Source organism: Carcharhinus amblyrhynchos, chromosome 3 (assembly GCF_965287045.1).
Source record: "Carcharhinus amblyrhynchos chromosome 3, sCarAmb.v2.hapA, whole genome shotgun sequence".
NCBI lineage: Eukaryota > Metazoa > Chordata > Chondrichthyes > Carcharhiniformes > Carcharhinidae > Carcharhinus > Carcharhinus amblyrhynchos.
In genome coordinates this window covers 33942786-33957180 of record NC_137326.1, presented here as the reverse complement: position 1 = coordinate 33957180, position 14395 = coordinate 33942786, and the positions used below count along the sequence as shown (strand labels likewise).

Here is a 14395-nt window from a genome sequence, read left to right as displayed (position 1 = left end):
GGGAGATCTCATTGAGACGTATAAGATGATGAATGGGATGGATAGGATAGAGGTGGAAAGACTCTTCCCGCTCAGAAAGGACAGTAGGACTAGGGGGCACAGCCTCAAGATAAAGGGGGGGCGGTTTAGAACGGAGTTGAGGAAGAACTTCTTCACTCAAAGGGTGGTGAATCTCTGGAATTCTCTGCGCGTTGAAGTGGTGGAGGCTACCTCGCTAAATATTTTTAAGATGCGGGTTGATGGGTTTTTGATAAGAGAGGGGATTAAGGGTTATGGGGAGAGGGCGGGAATGCGGAACTGAGCCACGACAGATCAGCCATGGTCTTATTGAATGGCAGGGCAGGCTCGAAGGGCTAGACGACCTACTCCTGCTCCTATTTCTTATGTTCTTATGTTTCAGTATTGTTCAATTGTTAAACATTAAGCTAATTCATTTGTTACAGCTAAACTGTGCTGCTGAATAAAATTTGTTTTGATAAAAGTTTCCCTGGTGTGTCAGTACTACTGAGCTTGGACTGAAACACCCTATCCTCACATTCATGCCAAAATGGAAAATTATTGGGGTCTAGTCTGGCTTCATAATATACCTTGGGTTTCTTATCTGGTATCCTAATTGTTTATTCAACTATCAAGATCCAAATAAGCAGGTATATTTGACAAAAAAAAATTCAAAAAATCCATCATGGGAATTTTATTTTTGTCCACCACAGGTATTTAAACATCCCAGGAGTCTAGCATTGTTCAGTTCTAAACATACACAAAATTATGGCTCGTATTGTTGGTACTCACTGTATTTTCACTGCCTTTGGGAGTGCGAGTGCAAATTCAAATATTCAGAACAATAGACCATCCACAAAATGTGCAGATATTTACAGTGTTTTGCTGTATGTCACTTTATGTTAGATCTATTGGCCTGACTGCAATTTCATTACTAAAAACAAAAAATGCTGGAAAATCTCAGCACATCTGGTGGCTCTTCCAGCATTTTCTAATATTTCAGATTTCTCGTATCTGCAGTATTTTGTTTTTGTTTTATCATTTCAGTATTTGTTTATTTAGATGAGGGGTAGAGTTTCTACTTTGGGGTGTAATTGAGAAACCAGGTGAAAACTCTATCATTGTTCCAAAGTGAAGTTATGGTTTAGATTTCTACCCCATGTATTTGCACATTCACAAAGTTAAAATATTGCATTAGACAGCACAATCAAACATAATTGTTCATTTTCTAAGTATTGACTTTGTACAACTTTCTTCATATAGCATTAAAAAGTATGCATTTTTAACGGGCATTGTGTGCCCTCTGCCTGAATGACCCAATTTTAAATCACTGAAAATGTGAACGTGGAAAAATATATGCTGAACCACTTACTAGTTTCATCACGATGGTGTCCACTAGACAGTATATTAAATAGAATGTAAAAACTTCTAAAACGCCTAAATAAAAAAGTTTAGTGTGAAGTGTCTCCTCCAATCAGTGGAAACTCACCTACTGATTATTTTGCTCTGGAGGTGTGACCAGTTTTGAGAGTGGATTGGTCTCAAGCAAAATGACTTTTAAACCACTGTGCAAGATTGCAGAAACTCATTTTCCATTTGATGTAATTTACACTTAAAATTCCCCAATCTCTTGCGCTGATTTGGTCGATTACACTTACTTTACGTGATATAGATTTCTCTGAATTGATTTTATATCAGTCCATAGTAGAAGTTTACAGAGAAGATAAACCATTTGTTGCTGCAAATTACAAAAGCAGTAAAGCATTCAGCAGTGAAAGGATTAAATTATACTGTCATGCAAAAATCACACGATCTGTTCAGTTAACAGTAATGTCGTCTAACAAATCTTCCCAAAGTTTAATTGTAATGGAAGCACTTCCTACATAATACTTTTTTTATAAGCTTTTGTTCTGTTTTGTTTTTCTGAGTGTGGAGATTGAGTTGGCGTCTTTGAAATCGATGCTGAAGAAGGTAAAATACTGCTTTTAATGGTAACTTGTTCTTGAGGTTCTTCCTTCTGTGACTTTTTGTGCCTTGGATTTGTCACTTCAACAGGACTCTTTGTTTGCCCAAGTAAAAACTGTTCCCATTTAGGCAGATGTTCTTCAACAGATGCCCAGTATTTTGTCTAGGTAGGACAAACAAAATTTTCACAAATAGCAACTGCAATCATAACGTCGATTACATTTTCCCAAATTTGACAAATGCATTTGCAGCCAAAGCAAAACTATTTTTGGAACAAAATAAAAACTCGGTACTTTTATTTCTGCATTGTGCATTTCTTCTCATTATTATTTTCTCCTTTTCAATTTCAGGTTTTTAAACACATAATTTACTATTTCTAAGCTAAGGATAGAGTAGCCAATCTGCTTCTAAGGTTCTACAGTAACGACAGGTAAAGGAGGCAATAGGTTTTTTTCCAAAAGACTCTTCTTGAGACATATGGCAAGGCTTCTATTATTCATCATTCTTATGTGCCTGGAGAAGGTGCACGTAGTTTTCCTTGTGGCCCACAGTAATCCCCACAGTGATGTTGCCCCACAAATGGTAGGTAAGGAATTCCAGAGTGGTTTCTTGCCTCAACTTCCCTCCTAGGTTTTTAATGGTACAAACCCCAAAATTGATTCAGTATTGCAAATGTGGCTTGACCCATACATTCTAATGTATCAGTACCATTCTTCTAAATTTGTACTCTACTGGTGTGTTCATATGTTGCGGCATCCTATTAGCTTCGAAAATTGGTGAGGCACTGTGACATGAACGCTATATCATTCAAACCATTCTCCTTTTGTAACGTAAATTATAGATTACGATTTTTTAGAAGTCCACAAAACTTCGAAGCACATGAAGTTAAAAGACCAGATTTGGATATTTTGAGAAGCGTGTTGGGTTGTTATCTTCTCGAGTTCACGTTGTTCTGCTTCGCATACCATCAAAAGGCAAGAAGCCTTGCAGGCAATCTGCTCCCTTGCATCTCTCCTTGTCATTTCACAGATGGCTGTGAGAAGGTACAAGTGCTGATTTGCAGAAGAAAATTGCAAAGCATGTGCTAATTCAACGCAAATCAAAATGTAATACTTTTTCTCACATTTTGTACTAGGCAGAGTACAGGCACAGCAAGCTTGGTCTTTATCTTGAATTCTAATACGTATCAGAATATCGAGTCTATGCTTCTGATATTGCTTTCTAAGCCAAAACATGCCCTTTTATCTTGCCCTCACTCAAAAAAGTTACTTTTTTTAGTTTCTCCTGTTAGCTTTATTCTTCCTCACATACACCAGGGGGCACTGTACAACAGCTCAAGAAAAATCACTACACAGTCCTCTGTAATAATCATTTGATTATTCATATTTTCAAAATTAGTACGCTAAATTAAAATGCTATTGCAATACCAATATTCGTCAGCGTAGGAAGTGAGCATGTACCTCAAGAGTAAGAATATTAGGATGCAGATGTGTGCGTGCTCCAGCTCTTAATTTTTCTTCAGCTATTTCCAAATCCTACAAAATAATTTGATCTTTAATAAACCAAAAAATCAGTAAAACATTTAATCATTATGTTTCATCACATTGAAAATTCTGATTTTAATAATCAAGATTAAAATGCTCATTTAAATGTTTGTCAAAAAATTAAATCTTCAAACATACAAATGATTATTGTGACACAGAATGCAGATCGCAGATCCTACTCCATACAAATTTGGCTCCTTGAATTAGACTGAACCACAGCGAAGCTATATTTCATAAGGTCAGAATGAGTTGTTGGGGTCACTCCCAGCCTAGAGAAAATGCTTTATACCACACAACTTGGTCATATAGTTTAAGACTGCGCCAAAGCAGGAATATTTATTTGTAGGACATCAGTTTCCTCCAATTCCTCACAAGCAAGGTAGGAACAGTTTGTTTTACAGTTAAACAAAAATGAAAATGTAAGCCAGATTAAATATCCAAAGGTTTACAGTTCGAATGGGTTTCTTTAATGGCTCACTAAGTTTATCAATGGCACCAATATTAAATCTGTGCAGGTGAGTTACAAAGCAAGTTACATACTCAGCCATTGCATCAAAAAAACAGATCAAAGAGTCATAGAATCCCTATAGTACAGAAGGAGGCCATTTGGCCCATCGAGTCTGCACCGACACCAATCGCACCCAGGCCCTATCCCTGCTTAGTTATCCTGCTAATCCCTCTAACCTATCACATCTCGGGACACTAAGGGTTAATTTAGCATGTCCAATCAACCTAACCTACACATCTTTGGACTGTGGGAAGAAACAGGAGCACCCAGAGGAAACCCACACAAACATGGGGAGAATGTGCAAACTCCACACAGCCAATGACCCAAGCGAGGAATCGAACCTGGGTCCCTGGAGCTGTGAGGCAGCAGTGCTAACTACTGTGCCACCACACCGGTCAGATACTTTAACTTCCAGGCCTCATCAACATGAATTGGTGGCTGGCATCCTCCAGAAAAATCATTCTGCCCAAGTCCCCAAAGCATAAAGAAGCATGGGAATCACTGCTGCACAGTAAACCGACCTTAGTCTTGGATTGAGATTCTGGCCCTCAGTACTTTTTTACTCATTTGGCTGAAAGCTGAGCTGGCATATTGGAGGTGCTGAATATTCTGGACTAGAATAGATTGAAGCTGAAGAACTAGTCAAAACAATAGCCAGACACAGGCTCAGCGGTAAGTTGAAGTGTCAACTGCTGGAGTAAGGGACTATCTGTAACTATCTGTAACCCCCGTGACTTGCCTGGGTTTGCAAAACCTCACTTACTGTACTGTCTGGAGACAATACACATCTCTTTAAACTGTGATCAGTGCTCCTTCCACTCACATTATCAGCCACTTCAGGTCTTGAACAGCAGGTTAGGTGTAAAGATTCGCATTCTAATCAGTAATTTCTAAACTGTCTGTGCTTTATATGCTCTGTCTGAGGCCAGAACTCTCCATTCACCTGACGAAGAGGGTGTCCCTCGAAAGCTTGTGAGTATATTATCAAATAAATAGGTTGGACTAAAACCTGGTGTTGTCAGACTTTTTACGGAGTAAGGGAAGGACAGCAGACTGAATCAAGATACTTCAAGTGTTCCCAGAGAAGGAATGCAATGGATATAAAAGGATTTAAAAAAAAAATCCACTGAGTTCTTAAAGATGAAAAAAGGTAACATGATAAGTTAATTGTGATTAAAAATGAGATAGTTGCATGAGAAATGTTAGATTATAGGAGCTAGAGAAACTCAACTGATTTGAGCTTGTGGATAGACTTGGTTAAGAGCATTATGAGGATTATTTTATGTATTATAGAATTTTGTTTGCACAGGAGACTACTCAGTTCATTGAACCTGTGCCAGTTCTCTTTTTGTTCCTTTGATAATAAAATTAGATTTATGGTAGCACCTACTGACATTGTATTCACCAATTTTTTACAGATGCAACATAGAAAGCATCTTTTATGGATATATCACAGCTTGCTATGGCTCCTGCTCTGTCCAAGAGCACAAGGAACTACAAAGAGTTGTGAACATAGCCCAGTCCATCACGCAAACCAGCCTCCCATCCATTGATTCTGTCTACACTTCCCACTGCCTTGAAAAAGCAGCCAGCATAACCAAGGACCCCACGCATCCCAGACATACTCTCTTCCACCTTCTTTCGTCGGGAAAAAGATACATAAGAGATAATGTACCAGCCAACTCAAGAATAGTTTCTCTCCTGTTGTATCAGACTTTTAAAGTAAAGCCAATTAAAGGTCTATTTATTAGTCACAAGTAGGCTTACATTAACACTGCAAAGTAACTGTGAAAATCCCCTCGTTGCCACACTCTGGCGTCTGTTCAGGTACACTGAGGGAGAACTTAGCATGGCCAATCCACCAAAACAGCACATGTTTCAGACTGTGGGAGGAAACCGGAGTACCCGAACGGAACCCATGCAGACACGGGGAGAAAGTGCAGATTCCACACGTACAGTGATCCAAACCGGGAATCAAACCCAGGTCTCTGGTGCTGAGAGGCAGCAGTGTTAACCACTATGCCACCATGCTGCCCTTCTGAATGGTCTCATATTAAGCTGATCTTTCTCTTCATCCAATTTGTAACTGCAATACTATATTCTGCACATTATCCTTTCCTTCTCTCCAATACACTCTTGTCTGTACAGCATGCAAGAAACAATATTTTTCACTGTATCCCAATACATGTGACAATAACATATTAAATCAAATCAACTGCAGGAATAAACTTCTCACCCACATGTATTTTATACCCTCCAATCTTTAGTTCACTGACCAATGAATTTTTTTTCCAACCAGCAAAATTTCTGAATTTTCAATGTCTTTATTAGATCTCTTCTTAATCTGCTTTCTTTTGAAAAAAGACAAGTTTCTCCAGTTTTTTCTCATGTCTCAACTCTATCTTCTCAATGAATTTCTTCTGCATCTACTCCATGGACTCAATAGTCTCTCTAAAGTAAATTCTCATATTTTCACCTCAGACAAATAAGAGAGGAAAATTCCAAACAGCTATGGGCAAATGTTAACAACTCTGTACAGCACTGAATGGAGAGATTTTATGACATACAAACACCTAAAATGTTTATTCAATGACAGTGATCTCTCATCATATGGAAGAAACATGATTTCTGTTACTGTGTTAAACAGCTTAAACACAAATAAAATCCAATGCAATAGCTATGGCAGTGCAAATGAATGACAAATGATTTGAAGTTATGAATTATGTTAATTCTTCCAAAAGTTCAATGAGGCTGATTAACAAAAAGGTGTGCAATAGAAACAAGCAGATTCAGAGTTTTGTCCATATTTTAAAACAGGTAAAAATAAACAACTTAAAGGCTTGGGCAACAATGACTTACTTTTAAAAGCGACATGTTTCTTTCATTAGCTGACTCAAACTCAACAGCTTGCAGTTTTTTCTCATTGGTCTGACTTTCAAGCTGGTTTTCCATTTGCTGAAGCAGTGTAGTTCTGAGGCCTAGTCTACAGGCAGCAAAAACAGAACACATTATTGTACTGTCCCTGACAAATGTACAATTTCAAACAAAAGTTTATTAAGAAAAGTGAGAAATCAATGGCAAAAAAGGCTAATACTCAACCTACTAGTACTCAAGTCATAATGGCAAACTTAAATAATTTATATATATACTTCATACTGATTATACATTCACTCAAGGAACAAAGATTTCAGGTTAGGTTAATTGGCCATGCCAAATTGCCCCTTAATGCCCCAAGATATATAAGTTAGTGGGGTAAATATGTGGGGTTATGGGGTAAGCCTGGGTAAGAATCAGTGCACACTCGATGGGCCTTCTTCTGCACAGTAGGGATTCTATATGTAAAAACCCCAATCTTGGTTAACAAGAGCAATTAAACATAGTACTTGATTAAAGAAAGAGGTTTACAACATCACCAAAATGAGTAGTAAGCCTAAGGATTGGGAGGATTTTAAAATTCATTAGATAGCTGGGAATTGCTGTCAGATTCCTATGCAAATACTGATGAGTTCTGTTAGGCTCACTGTTATTTCTACAGCAAAATTTGACTTGAAGAAATAGAAATGTGTTAAGCTTTCATGTGGTTTTAGGAGGTACAATATATAGTGTGGATTATAGAAGAAGTTATGAGGGGACACAGCAAATTATAAAAGGCACACAGCAAAGTAAATGAGCAAAACTACAGCAGATTTGAATTCAACATGGGGAATTGTAAAATCATTCATTCTGAGTCAGAGAAACACAAATCAGTACGATTTCTGTGGAGGAATAAGGGGATTTAGTTCTCCATGTGCAGATTACTGGAGGATAGGCCACAGGTACAAGAGTTGATCATTGTTACAAGGCTACATATGCTTATAATCATAAGACTAACTTCTGTGACAAGTTTAATGAGCATTTAATGAGAAAATACAGCAAGTTCCTAAAAGGGGAGGCTAAAGGCAAGATTCTGGTTTCAGAAAGCTAGCAGTGGATCAGTGCAACTCAGATAACAATCTGCTCTCCACCATAAGTTGTTGCACCTTTTACCCATAAATAATAGTGCGTACCATTATCTTGATTGCAAATTCTGACTGTTTCTGTCACTCCTATTAAGCTGATGTTGACAAAAGTCATTGGTAATGGAGTAGCACAGCTTTATTTCAGTTTTTAAATCTGGGATCACATTCCCCTGATACATCACAACCATAATGCCACCATACATGGATGATTCTTGTCGTGAATACAACTATGACAGTATTGATCAGTGGTTTAACATCTATCCAACTGTCCGACTATATTTAACTTCTTTAAATTGAGGGGTAGGAGAGCATTTTTGTATTCCCAACATGTCCAGAGGCAATTATATATCTGATCCATAATGATGGTTGAATACATTTAGCCTCTAGGGTTATATATTTGAATAATTTATATTGTCTTGCTATTAATTCTTCAGAAGCTCCTGAAGAACAACTCATGCACGACTTGTATAACCATTTCAAAGTAAAATAAATTCACACTTAACTTGGTTTGTTCAGTATAAGCAATTGCCAATATAACTGAATTTGTAAGCTCTGGTGATGAAAAATTAATTAAACAAATACTGTGAGATTCACTGGGGTGGCAGATGATACAAGACAGTCAGAGAAAAACATGGGATAATTCACAGCAAATTCTCAATGAGGAAAATGTCCATACCCCTAAAAAGATAAGAAAATTTGACAAACTGGTTTGCTCAACTGCATCATTACTGGTTAGGTGCATTTGCCAAGCTAAATTCTCCCTCAGTGTACCGAAAGACGCAGCAGAGTGTAGTGACTAGGTGTTTTTCACAGTAACTTCATTGCAGTGTTAATATAACCCTACTTGTGACATTAATAAATAAACTTAAACTGCAAAAACAAGCATTATGGCTGCTGGAATTCTGATATAAAAACAGAAATGTTGGAAATACTCAGCAGGTTAGGCAGCATCTGCAGAGTCAGAAAGAATTAATGACAATTCACAGAAATCATAGAAACCCTACAGTACAGAGAGGCGCCATTCGGCCCATCAAGTCTGCACCAACCACAATCCCACCCAGGCCTTACCCCCATATCCCTACATATTTTACCCACTAATCCCTCTAACCTACACATCTCAGGACACGAAGGCACGGCCAATCGACCTAACCATCTTTGGACTGTGGGAGGAAACCGGAGCACCTGAAGAAAACCCATGCACACACAAGGAGAATGTGCAAACTGCACACAGTGACCCAAGCTGGGAATCGAACCCAGATCCCTGGAGCTGTAAAGCAGCAGTGCTAACCATGTGCTACCATGCCACCCAATTCAGGTTGATGACTTTTGATATGGTAGTGCAAAAAATTCAAATTGGAATTACAACAGCTGCTTATTCTTTAGCCAAAGTTTACCAAGACTTAGACTTATTGAACAACGCTCAAGATACAAGTTAATCTAATTAACTAGGGGCAGCATGGTGGCACATTGGTTAGCAGTGCTGCCTCACAGCGCCAGGGACCTGGGTCTGAATTCCCAGCTTGGGTCATTGTCATGTGTGGAGTCTGCACATTCTCCCATGTTAATATAACCCTACTTGTGACACTAATAAATAAACACAAGCATTGTGGCTGCTCGAATTCTGATACAAAAAGTGTCAGCATGCGTTTCCTCCAGATGCTCCACTCTCCTCCTACAGTCCAAAACGCATGCTGGTTAGGTGCACTGGTCACACTAAAATCTCCCTCGGTGTACCCAAACAGGCGAGTGTGGCGAAAGGGGATATTCACTGCAGTGTTAATGTAATCCAACTTGTGATTAATAAACTTTAAACTTAAGTTTATCTCAACTCATTTCTGTTCACGTTCACTTACATTTCTTCGTGACGTTTGCTCAGTTCAACTTCATGGGCTAAATAAGCCATTTTAATTGACTGAAGGTTGTGTTTTCTTGTGTTGCAGGTGAGCCAGCTATTTATTGATGTATCTCAACACATTGAAATGCGAGTATCTACTGGTGGAAACAAAACACACACACAGTTAACACCAGGTTTTGTTTTTAACACCAGTTTCTTGCCCCAGCTGATGGATCTGTAAACATTTCCACCCCCACCATGCCCACAGACCTAGGCCGGACACTCCCTGTGTTTATAACCCATTAACCCCATAAGGGAGTCTAACCGGGAAGGCCGAGGGAGCCGCTGATTCGTCGCCATGCCGCTACCCGCTCACTGAGAGCTCCAGGTCGGCGGGCCCAGGAGCCCCGGCCTCGTCTCCCCCGGGAACCGGGCCCGGCAGCAGCCAGGCCCGGGCTTCACCCACCCCGGCACCGAGCCCCCAGCCTCACCCGCCAGGTTAGGGCCCAGCCCCGCGCTCTGCCCCCCCGCCCCTCTCCCCGGGACCGGCCTCACCTGCCGGCTTACTGCCCAGAAGCCCCGCCCCCTCTCCCCGGGACCGGCCTCACCTGCCGGCTTACTGCCCAGGAGCCCCGCCCCCTCTCCCCGGGACCGGGCTGAGGAGCCCGCGCACTGTCCTGGGGCAGCGGCACCGCGAGGGGAGGGTCTGTCACCATGACAACCAGGTGGCAGCTGTACAAATAGCTCCAGCCTCACTCTTTGTCTCCGACTTTAATTCTGTGTCATTCTGCCTCCATCCTTCCCCTTCCCACTGACCTGCCTTGTTAACGTAGGGTGATCTTTCTTTACACCCTAACTATGACTGCAACACTACATCCTGCACTCTCTTCCTTTCTTTCACTATGATGTAGCGATGCCAGCATTGGATTGAGGTGGGCACTGTAAGAAGTCTCACAATGTCAGGTTAAAGTCCAACAGGGTTATTTGGTATCACGAGCTTTTGGAGCACTGCTCCTTCATCAGGTGAATGGAAGATCCTGGGCCGATTCTGCAGGGGAGGGGGAGGTGAGGCAGGAGCTCCACTCACCTGATGAAGGAGCAGCACTCCGAAAGCTCGTGATACCAAATAACCCTTTTGGACTTTAGTCTGGTGTTGTGAGACTTCTTACTGTTCCAGATAAATGTGTAGTGGCCCATTTTGGCAGGTCAAATGGGATGAAGAAGTAAAATGTCAAGGGTAAGACTCTTAGCAGTGTAGAGGATCAGAAGGACCTTGGAGTCCAGGTCCATGGACTTTTAAATCGGCCTCACAGGTAGAGGATGTGGTTAAGAAGGCCTAAGATGGTGTACTGGCCTTCATCAATCGAGGGATTGAGTTTAGGAGTCGGGAGATAATGCTACAGCTTTATAAGACCCTAGTCAGACCCCACTTGGAGTACTGTGCTCAGTTCTGGTCACCTCATTACAGGAGGGATGTGGAAGCTATTGAAAGGGTGCAGAGGAGATTTACAAGGATGTTGCCTGGATTGGGTGGCATGCCATATGAGGATAGGTTGAGGGAGCTCAGTCTTTTCTCCTTGGAGAGACGAAGGATGAGAGGTGACAGAGGTGTAGAAGATGTTGAGAGGTATAGATCGGGTGTATTCTCAGAGGCTTTTTCCTAGGGCTGAAATGGTTGCTATGAGAGGACACAGGTTTAAGGTGCTGGGGAGGATGTACAGAGGAGATGTCAAGGGTAAGTTTTTCACTTAGAGGGTGGTGGGTGAGTGGAATTGGCTGCCGTCGGTGGTGGGGTCTTTAAGAGACTTCTGGATGAGTACATGGGACTTAACAGGATTGAGGATTATAGGTAAATCTAGTAGGTAGCGATGTGATCGGCGCAAATTGTGGGCCAAAGGGCCTGTTTGTGCTGTAGTTTTTATACGTTCTATGTTCTCTATGTACGGTATGCTTTGTCTGTATAACGCACAAGAAACAATACTTTTTACTGTATCCCAATCCATGTGACAATAATAAATCAAATCAAATGCAAGGTGCTGCTTCTGAATTCTATTCTACTCACCCAGTCTGTACCAACATGAGGAGGAAGATCACAATTAAGATTGCACCTTTCCTCAGTGGTAAGTTGCTGTATTTGACAGAGAGTTTTAGTATTTAAACACCAAATCCAGCAGATTTGAAATATATGACTTGCTGCTCAGCTCCCTTGACCAACCACAATTGCTCAGTTTAACTACACAGCAAACTTTGCAAAATTATAAAATCATTTCTGAAGTTGACAAACCTTAATTCATCAGCCAAGAGTTGGGTTGTCTGATTTGTAGTTGGAGGCATTCCTGGAGGTTTTATCACGGGATATTCTGATTATATATAAGATATGATAATGCCATCTCTAATCATTTGACACCTGCACAAGTTATTGTAATTACCTTATTACAGTTAGGCAGTTTGTAATGGAATATCTTTGCTTAGGGTTTTGCACACATAGGCATTGTATGAAAATTTCCATAAGCCAGGAGGGCACCTGTGAGCAGCAAAGAAGGGAATCCAAAGATGGAAGAAAGATTTGCTGAACAGAAACCAGAAAAACATTAATTATATCCTTATGTAACTGTAACTCACTGAAATTGTCTCAATAACCAAGGCCTTCAGTGCAGTATCAGAAAACATTGGGTCCGTTGTCTCCCATATTGTGCCATTCTTCATTGCTTCACAGGTAAGTTGCTTCCTGTACGATTACCAATTCCTGTTCCAGCTACGATGCACTTGCCTGTTCAAAGGTGCAGGTCACCTTATAACAGTGGAAGCTACCTTTATGTGGTTCTTGCCGCCTATAACATTGGCCTCCTGTGACCTATTCATCCAATAAACAGCGTCTAGCACCGGCTGCCTTCTGAAGTCATTAAATTAACAGGCAGCATGAAGTTGGTACATTGCCTGCTTTGCACTCAGGCCTGGTTTAATTGTACATTTTGATTCCAATTTCAGGGGATATTAAATTTAAGGTCTGGCATATTATATGTGCTAGGTGAAAAGAAAGAATACATTCATCCGTTTTACACTGAGCTATTTACCAAGCCATGCATGAGGGATTCCTGCTTCTTGCAAATATGACAAGGGCTGAACTGCACTGGTTGCCTACTGCCCAACTAGTATTTAACTGCCTTTGGGGCAGATGTGAACAGGGTTTCATCAGGGTCAAATGGCCCCTGGATGGCCAGTTTGGGGATGTGATATTGGAACCAAGACAGCCTTCTGTGTAAATTCAGAAATTTGAAACATATGGCCAAGCCAGTCTACAGTATTTTAGGACAGTATTATTGCGAGGTAGTCTGGCTCATTTGTGATTTTGAGTGATCAACTTAGGATTCCTCTGAGCTCCAGACAACCCTGCATGCCCTGATCATCATTGATTATTTTAGTGCTGGTTAAAAATGTTGACATCAATTTCAATTTGATGCAAATCTCATGCACCATGGCAAATAACAGACTTGTCCTTATTTGTCTGAAGAGCTCCATTGCACTAAAATAATCCATGTTTTTTTATGGATTATTAACTAAAAAGGAAACAAGGAAATGTATGAGCTTTTGAAGCAAGACCTCACACTGGATATTGTTGTCATATATCTATCTTCATGGATAATTTCTAAGATCTTAAAAGCTGGATAATCACATTTAAAATGGCTGAAGCTATGTCTCTCCATGGCCCAGAACAAAATTAACTACTATTTCAGGATGACAGCTCCCACCACGTTTTCTCTGAAGAGACATTAATGACTTCAATGGGCTGCAAAGATCAAATTCTAAAAGAATTATAGAAAAACCATATGCATTTCATAAGCCAGGCTTGGCCAACCAGAACCAATTTGTCTGCGATGACAAAGGACCCCACAACCTTCCTATCAAGACTTAATAGTTGGAAAAATCTCAGTTGATCCAGACCACAGGATGCATACCCTTTGTCAAAGACACTGTGAAGAGGCAGGAATCATGCAACATGAATCTCTAGCTGGTCTATCCACTAGTCATCTCTGCCATGCCTTCACATGAAGCAGACAAAGCACATACTAATGTCCATTCTCATAGCTAGAATTCTCTGGGATAGGTTGGTAGTGTGTTGCCATTCAACCTCTCAGGCCATATTATGAATATATGTCTCTTGGCCATCAAACCCCAGGACTTGAATCTGGAACCACTGGTGCAGAAGCAGAGACATGACCGGTATGCCACTGGACTCCTCTAGCTGATGGACCAGTTATAATACCTTGCTGTACTGCATCTTAGCATTTACAAGTAGTAGCACAGAAAAAGGGCTCTGCTCAGATTGAATAACTGACCCCATCAACATTGTTTCTGCTGGAACATCTGTACCATTGCCTACAAGACTGATTCATCTCTGCATGCCCATCACCTCATGTAGAATACATATTGGACTTTGATTCTCACTCACATGAACTAATAGTTCTTTCCTCTGTGCCCCTTGCCCTGTAAATCTTTTTTCTTTCCCTTTTTACTGTTTCAGTGAAAAGGCGGCAACATTGCTTTCCTC

At 40.6% G+C, this 14395-nt stretch overlaps 1 protein-coding gene across 6 annotated transcripts; it reads right to left on the bottom strand.

Moving 5' to 3' along the window:
• Nucleotides 1-667: 667 nt before the first annotated feature.
• Nucleotides 668-10621, bottom strand: cep15 (centrosomal protein 15). 6 transcript variants are annotated; one of them, XM_080183056.1, is made up of 5 exons: nt 10603-10621; nt 9866-10004; nt 6874-6997; nt 3423-3497; nt 668-2125 (listed from the first exon to the last, which is right to left on the bottom strand). In XM_080183056.1, exons 2-5 carry the CDS (start codon nt 9913-9915, stop codon nt 1877-1879), a joined length of 498 nt encoding a protein of 165 aa, XP_080039182.1. In that variant the 5' UTR covers nt 9916-10004; nt 10603-10621; the 3' UTR covers nt 668-1876. The 6 variants fall into 6 exon arrangements, with proteins under 6 accessions (XP_080039182.1, XP_080039154.1, XP_080039171.1 ...); XM_080183028.1 differs by lacking the exon at nt 10603-10621 and adding an exon at nt 10455-10562; XM_080183045.1 differs by lacking the exon at nt 10603-10621 and adding an exon at nt 10455-10549 and having other exon boundaries at nt 9866-10001.
• Between the last annotated feature and the right edge of the window lie 3774 nt (nt 10622-14395).

Coding starts and splice junctions, on each gene's coding strand:
- cep15 (XM_080183056.1), bottom strand. CDS start 9,915: ATGGCTTATTTAGCCCATGAAGTTGAACTGAGCAAACGTCACGAAGAA. Junction 3,498..6,873: donor GAAACATGTCGCTTTTAAAA/GTAAGTCATTGT, acceptor ATTATTTTGTAG/GATTTGGAAATAGCTGAAGA. Junction 2,126..3,422: donor CTAATATTCTTACTCTTGAG/GTACATGCTCAC, acceptor TGTCCTACCTAG/ACAAAATACTGGGCATCTGT.